Genomic DNA, 19,166 nt, shown 5'->3' on the forward strand with positions numbered 1-19,166 from the left:
TGAACAAATTAACACCAAACTTCATGCTGGGCTTCTTGAACACTTCCTCAGATTCAGGCTACATCCCTTACAAACATAAAATACTTGTTCATAAGTAAGCTGAGCTTCACTTCATTTTGACAATTTAGATGCCTTGGATTAAAACTGCTGGAAGCTGTAGGGCTTGTCGAATTAGCATGTCAAATTTATTGTCAAATTATATATATATGGTTATATGTATATGTAAACATAGATATATACATATATATGTATATAACCATATGTACAGGGCACCAGTGTTTCAAAATCCATATCCATGCTAACAGAAAAGGGAAATTTTTTATTTCATAGGAGGAATTGCTAGCAGATAAACTAAAAATAGGCATACATTTATCTTATAGACTTCTTCCCACAGCCAGCTCTGTGCTTACAGCACTGCATTCTTGAGCTAATAATTCAATTCAGCAACTGCAGCTTTCAAAAGATAGAAGTTAGGAGCCCTTCTCATTGGGAATAAACTGGAAAATACATGTGAAAGAACTAAAACCAGTTGTTTACAAACACAGCACTTTGCTATACTGTCATTATAACACCCCTGGTACTCTGAAGATAGGAAACTGTCAATGAGTTTCAAACCTCTCTATATTTACAGAAATAAGAGAGACCATTGTGTTGAGTATTAGTCTGGCTCTGTGATGCATAAAGCTCCTTTTTCTCCTCGTAATATGTCATTAGAGTAATTAGAAACGTTCCTCAGCTTACTGGGAGGGAAAACACTTCTTCCTTTTTGAAATTTTGAGCTGAGTGACCTAGGTGACTTTGTTACAAAACTGTATATAAACGAATCTGAAAGGGTTTTCAGCCCCAGAATGTTGCTGCAGGTAAGTTAATCCCTAAAAAAAAACCACCCCAAGATATCAGTAAGTTTGGATACCACTTCATTATGGCATCATGGACACTTTAACAGCCATGCTTCAGGCTCCAGAGCTGAAACCATGCCTCTTGCCCAGATGACCCATGAGCGCATTGAACCTGAAATGTTTTAATTACTTCTAGAAGTCTTGCTATATAGAACATTACATGACTTTGTTTGCTGAGGTTGCTATCCAAAAATTACACAGCTGGATATCTGGGTTGTTCTCATGTCTTTAGCTGAATGCCAAGAACATCCTTCAGGGAAAAAATGAGCAAGGTTTAAAACATACACGAAAGATAAAAAACAACCCAAAAGAGTCATGGAGAGCACCCAAGCATCTGAACATGAGGAAGTTTACATGACCTCTAACAAAATGTCCTCAGCTAAGAAATCCTCAGCTGGCAGTATCAGTCTCACTAAATGACGACACCAATCTCTCCAGGAGACCATTTAACACCCTGACTCCCTATGGTGCATGTCCCAGAGGTTTTCAATTCCACTTATTCAAGGGCCTCAACTACAGTCATCACAAGATAAGCTGCCAACACTCCACACCATCCTGACTTCTCAGTATCTTTTTCCAGACTTTTTCTTCCCCCCAGCTTCATTCAAGTTTTCTCACTTGTTATTTTTCTCCCTTCCACAGTAAACGCTTCTACCTACACAGATCCACCTACTGATAAACACATCAACAGAAACACATCCATGAGTAAATTAACTGGACCAAACACAAATATACCAGTTGCTTTCTAATCTAATACTTGCTAATCTAACCTTTATCTTTTATACAGGAAATCCGTATGAAGCTAAGGGAGATACCTTTCAAAACTCCTGAAAAACATAAAGTCTTGTAGGAATGAAAAGAGAAACTTCTGTTATTTAGACCAGTTCTGATTTCATCTTCTAGACTTATTTGAAATTTTCAGATGAGATCTACCCATTTGAAATTTCAGCCCATTCTAGCTCTAACAACTTCCTTTCTTTCATAGTCCATTTGTTCTGCTACAATTTAGCAGCAGCCTGCACACTCAAAATAAACATATATTCTAAACTCATCAGTGTGATGCCACCCACACCCCCAAGAGCATTTGCACATCACGAAGAAAACAAAAATCCCTGTACACAGTATGAGTCACTAAACTTGAGCCCATTAAAACTGTGTAGCAAACTGTCTCTGGGGAGCTTTGCAGTCCTACATCATACCTCCCATCCTTCAATGTGGGACTGCAACTGTTCAAGGGCTTCCAGTTTCTCCATCTGTCTCTTGGTCTCATTGATATTTGTGCAGACCGTCTTCATGGCCTGCAATGCGTTCTGGACAGCTGGATGATCAGGATGCTTGGAGGGAGTCCTCTTAGCTAATTCCTTTAAAAAAAAGTAGAAAGAAAAGAAAACATGCTCTGTAAACTTAGAAGCAGGTCACAGAAAGGCACAAGCCTGCAATACCATACGAAAATGCCAGAACCACTGCAAATTAAAAAGGAGTTGTGAACATCTTATTGTAGATGCTGTTCTCTGTTCTTCACCTGTGTAGGCCTTGGGGGGAAGTAGAGGGGCTGGGAATGAAGGTGTGAAGTTGAGACTGAGGAAAAGAGTAGGGACTGGGGAGAAGGTGGGGTTGTTTATCAAAACGTCTTATCACTGGCAACAAATTGTGTTGAGTGTGTTTTGGCTGTGATGGTAATTAGTAAGTGATCTTCCTGTCTTCATCTCAATCCACAAGCAGTTTTCATCTTATTTTTTTTCTCCCCCTCTCTCCCTGTTGAACAGTGACAGTAAGAATGTGGCTGGGTGGGCAGACAGCCGCCAGTCAAGGTCAACCACCACATGTGGAAAAGCACCTACAGCTCTCTGCATGATGACTCTATCCAGAAATTGCAGGGAAATTCACTAGCCACAGCTGTCCATATTTTTATGTAAAACAATAATTTTATGAAGGAGGAAATTAATTTACAGAGAGTAAATAACTTTCCCAATGGCATGTGACTTGCAGAACCAAGACTTTCTGGCATTCAGTTCAGTGTCTGAACTGTGGAGAAAGAGGCCAAGAAAACAGCAGGAATTTAACAGGGACTCTTCCCCAGATTATGTTTGGGAGATTGGGGTACGTGTTTTGACTGGAGAGATTAACATCGAGATGAATAAAATCTCTGCTCTGGAAGAGCTCCTAAGAGACTCTGCTTCACCTGACTCAATGAACAACAGCCCAGTCAAACACTGCCCACAGAAAAACAGCAGTGGGAAAACTTGGCACCTGACAATATTAACCAGTTTAGCAATAGGGGTAACCACTGTCAACTCACAATTAATCATCTTTCAGACCAGTAGTATTTTACAGTCAGCCACAATTGAATAAAAATACATTAGAGAAACCTTTACTAAGGCTGGTAATTTCATCTTGATACCTAATATGGTGTTTAAGACCCACATTTTTAGATTGCCTGGAATATTTAACTTTCTCACTATGTTCTATTTTGCTTCAACATGCTATTTAAAGACCTACATTTAAATGGCAAACTGCTGCTGAACTGCATCATTTTGCATGAGACACCATAATGAGTCTGAGTACCACCAGACAGCCTGCACAGCACTGTGGTCTGAACACAGCTAAACTACTTCAATCCGTAGTTCCCACAGCTAAGGGCAAACATAGCCTGTTACAGTTGTTGTTCATCCAAGATTAAGTGATTACAATCCCCAAATGCCTGTCATGGGCTCCAACTAGGCTCACTCTGTGGTCTGGTTTGTCTTTTGCTTCTCCATATCAACACATTAACCTGAGCAAGTGTCCCTTCACCACACAAAATATTGACATTAAAGATCTTTGTGCCATGCTGTCTTGCTGGGCGCTGGCATAGTCCAGTTTCAGGTATGATCCCGAGTAGTGCTGAGGCTCACCTTGCCCGAGTTGGTCACACAACCTGTAATACAAGCACTGCTCCTCAATTGACTTATGTCCACACACAGCCTCTAGATCAAATTAACTGGTGGGTTTTAGTCTCAAGTTACGTGGCCTCTCAGAGAGTGGAGAGATGTGGGCTGAAGTTCGAGTCCTGCTGAAGCCTGCATTAACTTACAGTGACTATAATAGCTGCTAATCCAGACACTCTGAGCTACTAAATCAAGGAACTTTCTCTGTCCTAGTCTTGATTCACAGATCTGCTTTACAGAGTTCTTTAGACAGACAGCTTTTCAGCATGTGACAGGTTTGCACGTATTTAGCTGTATTTTTCTACTAGTAGGAGTAACTGTAGAATAAATATACTGTGGGATGCTCAGATAACAGCAAAACTGGAAGGCACATTTGAAAGGAGGAAGCTAGAGTTAGAAGTAGTACAGATTTATTTCAACCTTTACACAGACTCAGTGCTTCCTCTGCTCCCTCACACTGCCAAGACTTTATTCACTAGCACAAGTAAACTATCTTGAGACCAACTGTTACAGAAACTCAGAGTATTTTAATTATTTATTTATTAACAACTCCATTTTGCAGAAGCTTTTAAACTGACATTTGCATCTTGAGATTAAACCATTTTGTGACCGAGGCTCCTTTAAGTAATGCAAGAGACAGGTCTTCTGAGAATTGAAATACAGCAATGGGAGGTACTCTCATTCCCACACAGACAGACCCTGGAGACAGAAAGGCCCAAATGAATGGACGGGAATGTCGAAATTGTCCTATGAAACATAACTGCTCAGTTCTTGGCATAGATTTGGTATTTTGAGAATTTACTCATAGCTACAATTACTCTTTTTAAAAATTATAAATGGAAGTTGACAATGGCTCTTGTCAGATGGATGACAAAGGAGATGGGTAATGTGCTGACAGCGAGGAATCCCAGTAAGAGAGAGGAGTTAATGATCTTGGTTGATTTAGAGAGTAACACACGCACAGGAAAAAGGGGATGGCTGCTACAAATGGCAGTTGATATCACAAGTGAAATTCCCTATGGAATTTTTTACTTTTCCTGAGGATAAGGACAACGAAAGTGTTCAAGAAGAAAAGGCAGCAGAGGGATGTTGCACTTTGGTGACACTAGCCTCTGCTCCATGCTTCCAAAACAGAGTGCAGGATTTTTGCTACATGACTCTCATTAAAAATCAATGAAGTTCTGCAGCTCCAGTGTCTCCCACACTGCTCTGGAAACAGATATGCATACACACCAGCCCTGTCTAAACAGCCCTTTCTGAAATATCACCAAGACACAGAAAAAGAACTCTTCATTCACAGCAGGCTTCTGCTTCAATAAGCATGGCTTCTTCATCACTCCTGGTGCCTGCAGTTCTGCCCAAGGACCTGGAGAGATGGCTGGGAAAGACAGGAAGGGTGCTGGTTGGGGCAGTCAGCTGCTTAAGTGGCACAGACAGTCGGAGAACTTGTCTCACCACCGCCTAGTCTTAAGCCCTCTGAGGAAGAGCCACACTGCTCTGACACTGCCATTCCCCCAAAAGAGCAGAGCCTAGCACTTCTGAAACACAGTCAGGGAGCCCTGGGCACTTATTTATTTTAGTGACAGATTTATGATGTGTAAACTCTGAGAGCATTTGACAACATTTTGAAAAGCAGCTGAGAAACGGACCAGATGGCAAACCTTGGGTATGAGTGTCTCGTCCTCCACAAAGCTCATGTATGTTGTCTGGAATTGCTATCTCATGTGTTGCAATTCACACACTAATAGGTCCAGGAAACGAGGTTGATGTCACTTGCAGAAAACTATTCCTTGCAAAGAGTTTCTTAAACTAATTCATAATAATCCTCCACTGGTGAACAGAAAATCTGGTATTTTTCACTGCCTCTAATTTCTTCGCCATTATCCTCTGACTTTTCTCTTTTTCGAAGGTGGAGGAGTTGCAAAGGTATTCCATATCATAAGCTGGGAGGAAAAAAATTTGTTCTTAAAAGAACTTAAATAGGAACTGTGTCCTCTGGGCAGAGAATTTCCCTTTTATTTCACTCCTCTTTTATAGCTGCAAAGATTGGAGGTTATGCCACTCTTAACACCTACACACAGAACACAACTCATTTTACAACAGGAGTTACAGAGCACTCCAAGCTATACTGTCTTCCTGAACAGCATACAGAAAGGAAGGATAGGATATCTACATCTAACCTACTAAGAAATGTCAGGTTTTGCTTATGCAATGAAGTAAAAGGATTTCCACCTTAAGTATTTCAATCTCAGCTATAGCTTTAAATAGCTGAAGGTTAAAAGCTCTAAACATGATGGAATCTAAATATAAGAACTAAATCACAGAAGACGACAAACACATCAGCTGCTCATTTGTTGATTCGTTATTTGTGCTTCTCCCCCCGAAAAAACAGCCACCAAACAAAAAAACTTTGAGGAGGGAACTCAGCAAAAAGAACATGACACAGAAAGATGCAAAGAGGTGGCAGAAGGGATGAGTAGCGAACAAAGCAGGCGGGCAGAGGAAACGGGGGGGGAGGGGGGGGTAAATGTAGAAACAACTTTAATATTTCCTAGAAAAAAGGATGCTCTTCTGTTTAACTGAGCTCTTTTAAACCAAGACACCTCTGTCATCCTTCCCCATGCCCTCCCCTGCCACATAAAAATGGTTGGTTGTGTACTTAAACCTGACAACTCAACACATGCTTTGCAGCTGAAATTTCCAAGTCACTGTATTTCAAATTCCTTCCTCCTATCTTTATACTCCTGAGGACAATCAGACACAGCTTAACATGGATTTTTGCAATGAACATTAACCTTGTGCATTGACTGGTACAAATCATGGCTTGCCAGGCTGCCCCACTCTGCACCACAAACCAGGGCACACATAGAGGATGGTTTCAGAGGTACATCCGTTGTTTACCTACTGAATATCTCAAGATTACAGAGATAACAAAGACAATGTATTTCTTTGATTATCAGTTTAAAAAGTTGTGTTAATAAACAGTTCAACTCCAAAATGTGCTCTAAAAAAAAACCCAAAACCCAGAATCCAAACACTATCTTTCTGTGAATATAACTGTTTCCAGGAGGTTTATTGTCCTATTTTAGAGTTTTGAATATTTGCTTGTATTAAAATTTATTTTCCACTTAATCTAACCAGAAAGTAAATGTTACACAAGGCTCTATCTGTGTACCTGCCAATCATAACAGTTTTTTTTTATTCTGTATATAATTAAAATTTGTAATTTATGTCAATGTTTCTGCAGGGTAAAGACTAGACAAGCAACAATAAATCAGTAAAACAGATTACATTCAATGTGCCATCAAATCTACAACATATGCTAAATTAAAATGCAACTAAAACATGTTTCCAGTTTTATAAATATTACCAGTTATCTGTGATTATATATAGAATGTGTGGAAGACAGAAGTATGATTTACAAATTGGCAGTGTTCCTGACAACTCTGTAGGGTATATACCGTTTTTAATGCTGTGCTACATAGAGTTGGATTTCAACCAGGCAATGCCATGAATCTAAGAGCAACACCACTTTCCTTGGGCAGGGGGAAGAAGGAAAGGGGAAGATGGGGAACCAACAAAAAACCCCACAACAAAAATTCACACCCCCAAAGATTAAATCTGTCCAGTTGTGGCCTATTGGCAGGTTCTTTTCCTTGAACAGCTGAGATGAATGGAGAGGAAGAAGAGGGAGACAGTGAATTAACCTTTCTCCAACCTAGCTTCTCATCTTTGCCTTTCAATGTCCCAGCACTGCTTTTGTTAAGAATTGTGTGTGTCCCAGTGTTGGGCTTTCCTTCTCAAAAGGATTCTGAATCTGGACACTCAGCTTTTTGTATCCAGATTTTTTTCCCTTCCTAGGGTCAATGACTTTTCCACCACATGAAGCAATGCACAGTTGCTGCCTGAAATCGTTCATGAGGTTGTGTACATTATGAGGTATTTTTAAAGGACTAGAAGTGGAATGTGCATTTCTGGCTGCAGTTTGAGCAATTCCTTAAAAGAACAGACATCAAACAAGAAACCATCTCAGTGACATGTGCTGGGAGCCATTGGGGTGCAGCTATCATGTGCTGCACATTCCTGGTGCACCGGGAGGAAGGAGGCAGAAATGACTGCTCCTAATCCCCACCCCAGCGGTGTGATTAACTCATGATCACCACTCCCCTAGGGTTTTCTTATCGCTGACATAAATGCTCTTTATTAAGGGAAAAAGGCTATTTTTGTTCCGAGATTGGTTTACACAAACAGCTGCTTCTCCTCTTAAGTAGTGTGGTTCACACTAATTAATACAGAGTCATACAGCTATTACTGGTGAGACAGAGCTGCTTTAGTCCAAAATGTTCTGCTAGAACATACTTACGCAGCAAGATACATGCACTGGAATTTTAAGTTGCTCACACAGTATATGCTCTCAAGGTCTGTGCATCTGTTTGCTGCTTTCCTTCTCACCAAATTAGAATGCCCATCACAACAAGCAGTTTTGTTTTGTTCGAACCTAGCGCAAGCCCCTTTCTCACTTTTAAGGAAACCTTATGATGAAGCTCATACTAACAAATATTCATAACTCCTACATCCTCAAATAGAATTCAAATCATTGCTGAAGTTTCACAGCAAGAAAAAGAAAAGTGAAGGTCACATTAGAGAGGCTTTGGAGTAGGGATAAAACTTACTGACCAACAATTTTCTTGCACAAAGCAGACAAAAGCTGTATTAGGGACAAAAATACTAATATCATCACTTCTCTGTTTGCATGGTGTTACGAAACACCATGGCTAGGTTTAAGTCCCACTCTTCAAACCACATACAAGTTTTGAAAACAGACAGAAAGAAAGCAAAAACCACCAAACCCCCTGTTTACAGTCAGTAATTGTAACATAAGATGCCCAACTGCAGGATGCCACACTTGACATTGGAAGTAACTGCAATATATGCTTAATGAGTATCTGCACCTGGAGTTGCTCCAGTATATTTTTCCTAATTAAATAATCCAAATTAATTCCATGTTAGATGCTATTATTCTGAAGAAGAATACTCACATCTGATATTAATAAAAAATAGTCGTAGTATTTTAAACACGTCTTTCCCTACTACTTAGGTTGACTTTCAAACACAGACAAGTCTGATTTACTTCGTTCATACGATCTTGTAGCCATACTAAAATACTTACTATAACAAGGTTATATCAAAGTTACTACACAATCTGGATGTTCACAAACTCTTGTTAATTACAAAGTAAAAGAGGAAAGTAGGATAGCTCTAGCCTATGACTTTTCTCATCAGTTAGAATACAGTAGTATCTGTTTGCCCTGGGAATTAGATAAAATAAGATCCAATCCCCATGAATACAAACCAGCTATTTCGGGAGCAATAACTGCAGTTCAGTAGCAAAGGGAGAGCAAATACTTAATTTGAGGGTTGTGTTATTTTTAAATCTACTTTTTTCTGGCATGGAGAGTTGCATTTTCCTGGTCAGCGATAACAGAATCAGCCTGGATTTTCCCTTGGCTGTTCTCATGATTGAAACATTTGTGTCCACTCTGGTAATTTTGTGCTAGCCAGTGTCAAACAGGTCTTGAATGGTATACAGTTTATTCACTGTGAATTCACTACCTTTGAGAAAGAGCATTAACTACACTTTTACTCATCACAGATAGTTTCCAAGCTGAACAACCCCTTGTAATGGCAGATTCTCACTGACTGAGGCAGATTTGTTGCCTAACCAAAATGAAATTCCCCTCAGCTTTTTCTTTAAGCTTTTATTTCCTGTCCAGGAAATTCTCAAGTACTGAACAGTGTGTGATTTATATCAGCATGTATACAAGAAGAAATCTATAGAAAGATGGAATGCAAGATCACCAGATGCCTCGTCACAGCTCCTCCTGTTGGCTCCCTTCATGCTATTTGTTCAACAAGTACACAAGGGTCTGGGTCAACTGCACCAGAGCCAAACACCCAAGTACCCACCCCAGAAGGCACAGAGTTGGTGTCAGAGGACAAAGTTATCTGTGTTCTACCCCACTGTGGCTTGAAAGCAAGAAACATTGACTCAGTCTTAGCCTTACTGGTCTTGGCTTTAGCTTTCAAAGAAGACAGGGCTGTGCAATCCAGTCTTTTGATACTTACAGTTGTACATGTATGTGGAAGTGGAAACCACCAATTTGTTTCCACAGGCCAATATTTGATCCTCAGAGCTCAATGACTTTAGCTGCCACTGAACCTGGAAAGATTGGTGTTACGGTTTAGAAGTATTTACTTTGTTCTAGTATTTTGTTTACTGCCCCATTGCAAAGCAAATGCCTGAAGAAAAGCAAGAAACTGGTCCATCTGTAGCTCTTCCAATCCCTTATACAGAACCCCAGACTTGCCGAAATGCCTCCCTAGAATGGTACAGAGGAATGGGAAAACTTAAGCTGAAGCCTACCAAAACATAATTGTATTGATGACGCTACTATCTTGTAATCAAAGGTGTATTTCTTCTAAGCATGTTTCTGCAGCCAGCATCCTCATGGCATTTGAGTAAAAGCCCTGATATTTCAAACAATTTATAGTATTGGCAGGTTTTGCCATTCTAGTATTTTAAGAGCTCTTACAACAGAACAGAGATTTTAATTTGCAAGTCAAGTTTCTGTCAGTTGTTAAAAGTCTACAGATGATCCAAACTGATAGACATCTACAACTCACACTCATGCTTTCTGAAAAGCTTAGAAATAAAGCAGGTCTGATTAGCAATGGGTGATTCAGCAACAAAGTCATACTGAAAACAAAAAAAGAAGAGGCACTGAGGTGCAGAAGAAATGTAGGGAGTTTTCCAAGACATCTATGTGCATGGCTTACAGCTGAGGTCCCCAAACTATGCTTGAGAGATGACTGGTGGCCCACATACAGAGTAGTCAGATCTGTTAAATGAAACCACACTGACCTTAGAGCTGCTTCAAGCTTAACAGGGACAGAGCAAAATATAAGAAAAATGGAGTACTAACAGTGATCTTTTGGTCCAAAAAGTTTGGAAAATACTGGGATAAAACTGGTTAAATATCTCTTTTAGATAAGCACGGCAAAGGCAACCCAGAAACTGACCACTCTAAGTGGATTAAGGTATCTCCAGCATGGAATAAATCAATGAATAAATGTGGTCTCCAGACTCTACTCATTAATGACTCTCTTCATACAAAGGGTAAACCATGACAGGAAACCTGAAGGAGATTAACTCTTCATCTTTTAGTAACAGCACAAATGTAGAGAACAATTCAAAATTAAGAACCCAGCCACTACTTCCTCTGGTTGAAGTTTCTTGGAAAACAGAAAAGGGAATCCTGTAAGGAATCAAAATCTCCGATTGTCAGTCTTGAACATAAAGCTAGATAATAACCACAGAAAACACTACAGAGTGAAAACAAGAAAACATAATCAGTATCAAAACACTTGGGCAGGAATGCACATTCTAAGGTCCCCACATCCCCTGGTCTGTTTACAGTATCAGATGCCACAGGAACTCCTTTTCTGTGCACATGGATGTTGTTCACAGTCATCACATAAAGCCACAGGCTGAACAGCCACCAAATCCTTTCCACACTAACCCCAAATAAACACAATGGACTTAAACTGAGGTTTTCAGTTTTTTTCATTAGGTTTTCAATTATCTCTACAGAACCAGTTCTCTCTGAAGATAAATCCATGCTGGAGCCACTTACGTGCTTTTCTGATCTAGGCATCCTTTACCCTATCTTGACTATGATTAGTATGTGGAAGAAATGTTTGTAGCTGTCTCACACATTAGCTCCTGCTGCCATGTGCCTCAACTGTGTGTGCGCTTTTGTTTGTTCCAACTGTAAGTGGAGTTGTGGACAGATTGACTGGACTGATAAATTGGCTGTATATACATAAATCCCAGTAGCTACATCCATAAGGAATGGTGCATGAATGCCTGCTCTAAGATGGGCTTGTGCACAGCTGTATAGACAATGATTCCACCTGTAGGAAAAAATTTTAAAGTTTGGCTCTGAAATCTCCAACTGAATGGAAAGAAGTGATTTCAATATTTATCAGATGAAACAAACAACTGTAAAGTGAACAACAGATAAGTATTGCGTTTACCAGCTTGTACCTGTGAAAACCTTTAATCATGCTGAATGCAGGGACACAGAACTGCAACAGATTTAAATTGTTTGTTACTTTCTTTCACAACTCAGGAAGGTACATGTCATTCACAATTTCTTTTTATATTTTTTATTCATTAATTTTATTTTAATAAATATAATGTTACTGAGAAAGAGACTGGCATCACTAAAGACTGATGGCTGCTAGTCACAGAGCAGCTACACAGCCACTGGTGATGTAGCTCTCCCAGAAACTGCTTTCCCTTTTTCCCTCTCCTCATCCCCATCAGACGTGTGACCCAGCCTTGACCTGCAGGGATGAGAGGGAAGTTGGCTTGTTTTAAGTCTTTTATTCTTTAGCTCCTACAGTAAGAATACTAGCAAGGCAGCCAATTACTGCCAATTGCAGCACTCATTTCTGCAATGACACCTATCCACTGGGAACTCCTCTGAGACAACCAACCACTTTTCAAACAAGCCTCCAAACAGCTGTCAGATGATACAGGATTTTGATCATTACTGACCTGAACACATTCAAACTAAAGACTTCATGATGAAAGATGTATCCCATTTAGAGTCCCCAGAGCCATCCAGTCCTTCAGAACACTGATACTATTTTTTCTGAACAAAGCTTTTCAGGAAGTGGCTAAAATAGCACTCAAGCCTTAGTAAACATCTGAACAGAACTGAAGTCAAAAGGCATTAGTTATTCAGTAGTTGCCATGTCTGGTCTAGCCACACCATTATGAGATTTAGCAGCCTGTCAGCTTCAGGCAGCATTTTGACAGTACCCATAAAAAGCCATTTTCTTCAGAGAGGATCCAACTTTTCCAAGTGCAAGCCAGGAAGGTAGTAGTGACAAGAGCCAGGACTACAAAAACACAGAATCACTCCAAGCATAAACAACCATCTGGAGAAATACTTTCTTTGGTTTACCTTAAGCAGAAGTGGATATTTGCAAATTCTCTGAATTGGAGTCAGCAGATAACCCTCTAGTGGAATGTCTGTCGTCTTTCTGCCTCCCAAAAGCATGCAACCCTGTAATCAAAAAAGGAAACAAACGTTACCTCAGACACAAAGCTTCCAGATGCTCTTGGACATGGTTTTGTATTCCTGTAACACATATTATAGTCAGAAAACACTTTGCCACACCTAAGACACAGGAAATGGGACTTCATTCACCACTGAAATACAAAAGAATCCAACCTACCCCAACAATTAATAGTGTTTATTCACAATGCAAAGTTTGCACTGTTGGTCCAGAAAACTCTTGAAGGCCAAAATAAAGCTTACTACCTAGTAAACACATCCTTAACTCCAGTCAAATCCTTATGTCTGAAGGAAATCGAAGTGGAATTTAAATAAATGAGTCATCTGCATCACATCCACCAATTCTCTGGCAAAACATTATGTCTCATCACAGCTGGACAAACAGCATGGGTGAACTGTCTGGGTAACCAGCACACATGGCGTGTCAACCAGCCACAGCACATGGTGCTGCTTGCCCAGCTACCCTCCAAGTGTTGATTAAACACAGTAAAGGAGGAGACAAGTATCAGACCAATACATCAAAGAAATCCAAGTCCAAATGGATTTTAGGTTGAGGAACAGAAGCAGCAACTGATCAACCCCTGTGATACTCGCACAATGAGTTCAAACAATTTTGAAGGGTCCCTGCATTCCAGAAGAACAATTTCACAGATGAATTTGTTCACATTACCTCAAACAAGTGGTGCTCAACTTGCTATGGAAACTTTTTTATCAGGATTGACATGGAAAGGGAGTGTAAGTATTGGGTATGGCATAGAAAAAATAATCTACGGTCCTTGACCTATCCTTATTTTGTTACGATAATCTGTATTCTCCATGTGATAAATACTGACCTGTAAGCTTTTATATGTGTCCCTGAATATTCTGGTTTTGGCTGCTGCCAGAGGCAAGTAGTGGACTCAAATGGACTTCAAGTCTGTTTTAGATAGTCTACATTCCTATATTTGACTGAATCTGGACAATTTGGTCCAAGAATCACCCCGGTTGCAAACCTGTCCTGTCAACAGCAGCCAAAGTTTAAATTCAGTTCAGCCAACATCTGCTTGCTTTGGGGCATCACCGATAACATTTTCCCTTGTGAAATGTGTGCTGTGGCCCAGACACACTCTGAAATTTAGTAGGTTTTTGGCTGTAGTTCAACAGTCCTGCTCTTCAAGGAATGTTCACAGACATCATACATAAATCTCATTAGTCCTAACTGGTATTTTTACAGACAATCATCTGTAAAATAACCCTTCCCCAGGCTGTTCTAGATCCGTGGCGTTGGCTACCAGCTCACAATGCTCCCTGTCCAATTTTCCAAGTCTCGAGTGATTCAGTCCTTCCCATCTCTTCTTTCAGCCCTCTCTCTAGCTCTGGGCTCAAAACTGCCCTTTAACACTTACTGATTTTTCAGACACATTCCCACATTCTATATTTCAGCAGCTGTGAAGGGGCAATCAGGCCAAATCTATCCTCACAAGCAAAGCTTTGTATTTTAATGCAGCTTTCTCTGCATGGTGGCATTATAGCATTGGCTTTAGGAGGCAGTGGAGAAGAGAAGGGAGGCCTGGAAGATATTACAGCAGGCACAGCAAAGTAGGCACTTCAGCATAGCCTCTCCTCCCGTATTTATGGCTATTTTAAGAGTCTCTTGGATTCAGGTACTGCAGCAAGCTACAGCAGACAGTGTGACATCTTTTATGTGCCTTGTACTCAGTTTGCCAGCTGCTGCCGGTAACAGACAGAAGACTTTTGCCAATCCAGTGGCAGTGGAGAACACTGAATACTGGGAAGGATGGTGTTTACATGCACTTCCGTCTCTCCTCTTTCTCACTAGATTCTCTCAACAGAAGTACCCAGAGGATCTCACGAACAAAGGTCATTTGGTGACTCAAACTAATGGTTTAGCAAGGTTTGTTAAAACTCAGAGATAACAGAGATTCTGACTACCCAACAGCATAAGTGCTTGTCCCTGCTGCTCCCTCTGAGGCCTGTATTTTGTGGCTAAAAGAATGCTCTGGCTCTGCTTGTGACAAACATTTTATGCAGTAGTTTTCTTTTGCTGTACTATATTGGGAAAGAGAAGAGCTTTGGCTGAAAGGAAAAAAAAAAAGACAGAAGAGCAGGGAGAAGAACAGAGAAGCAGGTCCTTTGCAGAAAGACAGCCTTCCTTTTAGTTCATAGCATTTTCTAAGAAAAAAAAAGCTAGTGTGCTGAATTAGTCCCCCACCTACATGCCAACCCCATTCCAAATGCTATGTGTCCCTATCTAGGAAAGCAAGAAACCCCCCAAAAAGTTAAGCAGAGTTGGGGTGAAGGTCAGGAGGAGAAACATCGAAGAAAAGAAAGAAAATTAAGGAATGTTGGGCAGAAGGCACTATCTACTGGTTGTTTATTCTATCACCCAGCCTCTTCAAGAGGCATTGCAAGGCTGTATGCCACATTTCCCTCCCAACACTGATTCTAATACATCAAAGGTTAGACAGGGAGTCAGGTAATTTTTGATACAAGGAGCAATGACGCAGTGAAAGCAATTCATCCAGACTACATTTCTTGCCCACAACTGGACTCCTGGGGAAAAGGGTGGCAGAAGCAGGCCACATTTTCCTGGTGGTTCTGCAGATGGTGAATTGGTCAGAGAACTGAGCAGGGAATCACATCCACTGGGAACTAGTCACAGCCCTGCTGCTGACTTATTGCATTACTCCTTTCACAGTCTTTGCTCAAATTTTCTGTTGCTTCTTACAAAATAAATAAATAAATAAAAATCCATTTCCACTGAAATCCCTCATATCAGAGCTGTGCTTAGTTCTGTGCTTCAGCTCATCAATGATTTCAATACTCATCCATCCTGAGTGCTATACACCTGGAATGAGTAATGTCTGCAAAATGCCCAGCATTCCTGGGATACCATATGGTTATTATGAGTACAGTGCAAAATCACATCAGTAAGTCAAGAGTGCTAGAGAAGGTGCTTACCAAGAGGAATGTTCTCACTGTTGGGATCTTGTTCAACTCCATCAGCAGTCTGAGTGCTTTCTCGTGGTTGCTACAGTACTCCTCGTACACAAAGAATTTGTCTTTCTGCAAGGAAAAACAGAGTAACTTACTGACTCAGACAAAACTGGATTGACTGTTTTGTCACAGTCCAATACCAAATTCTTTACAAAAAGGTGTGCACATAAAGTGGCATTAGGGTTGCAGTTTATATGAAGCACGTGATACCTCTCTAACGTGAATAATGTATAGAGGTGTTCCATTAAGTCCTGTCTTACTCTAAATTAACATCAGCTTTCTGAGCACAGAGACTTCCAGGACTTTTCCTCTTAATGCATCACTGAAATAGTATGGTCTTTGCTGAAAGAAGGGATTTTGCTATCTCAGAGATGCTTGCATGTGTGTCAGGATATTCCTGAAGATTAGGTAGGAGCAGAGTAAAGCCAGGAGCAAAGGGGCTGACATTTCTGCGCTGTGCTGACTACTCCTGTAGGAGGAAGAAACAGAGGTGGCTGGGAAGAGCCATGATCTGGAAGGGAACTATATCACAAAGCAAGCAGCTGGAAATCCCCTGCCTTTCAGGGCTGGGGAGGAACCACCAGTGAGTTGGCTGGTTCGCTCTGTGTCCTGAAACAAGCAGCAGGCTTCATTATTTCAGTGCAACAATAAACAGCGACTTGGCTGTCTATAACAGTTTTTCTAAATGGAAGAATTTCAACAAATGCACACAAAATAACCAACATTATTACAGAAATTAAAGGAAGGGAAAGGTAGCTTCACAACTACGCTGAGGTAATTGCACTGGAACATGTCACAAGGACCAGCATATGCAGCAGAATGAAATCCCCTGTTAAGAAACAAGGGTCAGCTCACAGCAGTAAGTTCTGCTTTAGTGCTCTCCAGAATCAAAGACGGTGCAACAACTTCTGTCTAAAATGATCAGAGATGCTCAACTCATTGCAAACATCAGATATCTGGAAACATTGAAATGATTCACAAAAGCAGCACTAACAACCATCTCCATACCTGAGCTGATCAGGCAAGGAGTGATTTGATCCTTTCAAAGCTGTTGAACCAGCAGCTGTGTTACAAGATTCCAGTAACACATTCACTGGAATAAAAGGGGGGACAAGACACAGAAACCAAAAAGACACATCTTTTATTGGGTGCTTGTCACAACAATAGGTTCTTTCCTGGTTCAGGTCAGCTCATATGCCACAACACAGAGGTACCATGCAGAGCTACTCGGGCATTCTACTTCACATTATCAGAAGTAATTTAGATGCATTAGTGTGGCCCTCTGCCAGGGGTAATAACGCAAGGCATCTCAGGGCACCATGCCATGTAGACAATGCCCTCCAGAGTTTGGTGTGGCATTCACATCAGTAATTTTCTCTCTAGGATCCTGGCCTAAAAACATTCTATCTGAATCTTTCCATCTCCCCTGAACTAGGAAGTTAGTTTTTCTTAATATTGATTGGATTCGTATCACTTGTCAGAGCCTCCTCTGTTAGCTGAGAGTATCTGCAGCATCTGGGTACTTTTAAGACAACTCACAGGGATCCAAACGAAGAACTACTGTCAAATGAAGGAGTTGAATAACACAAATCGAAGGGAACACCGCTACATTCATCTGGCATTCCCCCTTTACTACTGTCACATGGAAGAGAACTTGTGTTTAATATTAGTTTATAAGAATTTGACATTCTGGGCAGACACACAATGGCTAGGTGGACATGCTCACAGACTGTAAAATGCTTTTGGATTTGGTGTATCATTAATCTGATGATTTTTATTTTCCCCTTGTACTTCCAAAGGAAGAATTGAGAATAAATGGATGAATGTCCAAACACAACAACAATGGTACAAAACAAATAAAACAACAACCACAAAGAGTATGGTGCAAAGAGCTGGAATGCAGATGTTCAAGACTTTCATCCTTCATCTACAGCTGTTCATATTACTACTAGAGTTTAATACTGGGAAGCTGAAAAGAAACAAAGGCTTCTGATCACCAGATGCAGGAAAAGGCAGAGCTGGGTCCATAGCGCAATAGGAAAGAGGCAACTGGAAGGCATGAGATTGTTTTCATCCATAAAAACTGAAGAATTACAGAATGAATAGACAGATATACGAGTTTCTCCTACATTTCTTCCTCTCATCTCCCCTCAACTCCCTGGATGCACACAAGCAGCATGCTTGAAACTAAAAATAGTAACCATTAACATTACGGCATCCGTTACATCAATGCACACAAAATGTCATTGCTCAGGTTTCTGACTGCAGGTTTGAGTGCCTGGAGTTTTGGGAGGTTATATTTATATCACAACAAAATCCCTTTGCTAAAGCTCAAGTCAGTACAATAATTACACACACACCAGAGTGCTTTCATCAAGTCTTTTCCAGCTGTCCTTCATGCATGAGACCCACAAATACGAGAACTATGCTTTAAATTACTCAGTGTCTGAAGTGTTTAATTTCCTCTCTGGGTGACATTCAGTCCTGGACTCTCCCATGCCCTGGTGAGGAAATTATCAGTTACATAATTACAGATGTTAGCCCAGGAATTCTGAACCTGCAGTTATTCTATATTAAAGTGCAATTATGGTCAGAAATGTGACCACGTAAAAATGTACCTTCTTACTCAGCAAATCTGCTGGATACATAGTTAGTCCTTCTGATTTTGGTGACAGAAATAAGTCTATAATATTCTTAGTTCGGTTAAAATAAATCTTTAACCAATAGTTTGTTCTCCAAATACGTTATTTTAGGTCTATTAGAACTGCCCACAAATTAGTGCAAATTGGAAAATAGTTTTGACTAGAAAAAGCAAATAAGACTTTGGGAAAATTGTAACAATTTTATTTGGACACATTTTTAACAAAGCATTTTCATGTTTCAAAGCAGGTTGGAAACAGTTTTGTCAGCATGAAAAACACTGCTCCTAAAAATGAGAAGAAAACATGTGTCCCTTGAACAAGTTTCTAGCTAGTACTCCACCAAAGCTCTAGCAATATGGCAATATCAGAAATGAAGCACCTGTCTATTCCCTGCCCTTCTGCTCTGCAGACAGTCATACATTCTCATGACCTGCACAAAAGAGCCTGTGCTGATGAGGTGTGATTATTCCAAGCTCAGTGTATATACTCTCTTTGATGTTACAGACTTTTCTCCATGCCATTTTGTTTAAGGATGCAGATGAAATTTTGAGT

At 40.4% G+C, this 19,166-nt stretch overlaps 1 protein-coding gene across 3 annotated transcripts in view; it reads right to left on the reverse strand.

Moving 5' to 3' along the window:
- Nucleotides 1-19,166, reverse strand: part of PREX1 (phosphatidylinositol-3,4,5-trisphosphate dependent Rac exchange factor 1) — a 156,514-nt gene that overhangs the window by 68,093 nt on the left and 69,255 nt on the right. For all 3 annotated transcript variants that reach the window (XM_065691149.1, XM_065691148.1, XM_065691147.1), the window contains exons 4-6: nucleotides 15,937-16,041; nucleotides 12,862-12,963; nucleotides 2,099-2,260 (exon numbers count right to left, since the gene is read on the reverse strand). In XM_065691149.1, coding sequence (XP_065547221.1) covers nucleotides 2,099-2,260; nucleotides 12,862-12,963; nucleotides 15,937-16,041 — 369 coding nt within the window. The remainder of the gene's footprint in view (nucleotides 1-2,098; nucleotides 2,261-12,861; nucleotides 12,964-15,936; nucleotides 16,042-19,166) is intronic.

This window comes from Lathamus discolor, chromosome 11 (genome assembly GCF_037157495.1).
Source record: "Lathamus discolor isolate bLatDis1 chromosome 11, bLatDis1.hap1, whole genome shotgun sequence".
Lineage (NCBI taxonomy): Eukaryota > Metazoa > Chordata > Aves > Psittaciformes > Psittacidae > Lathamus > Lathamus discolor.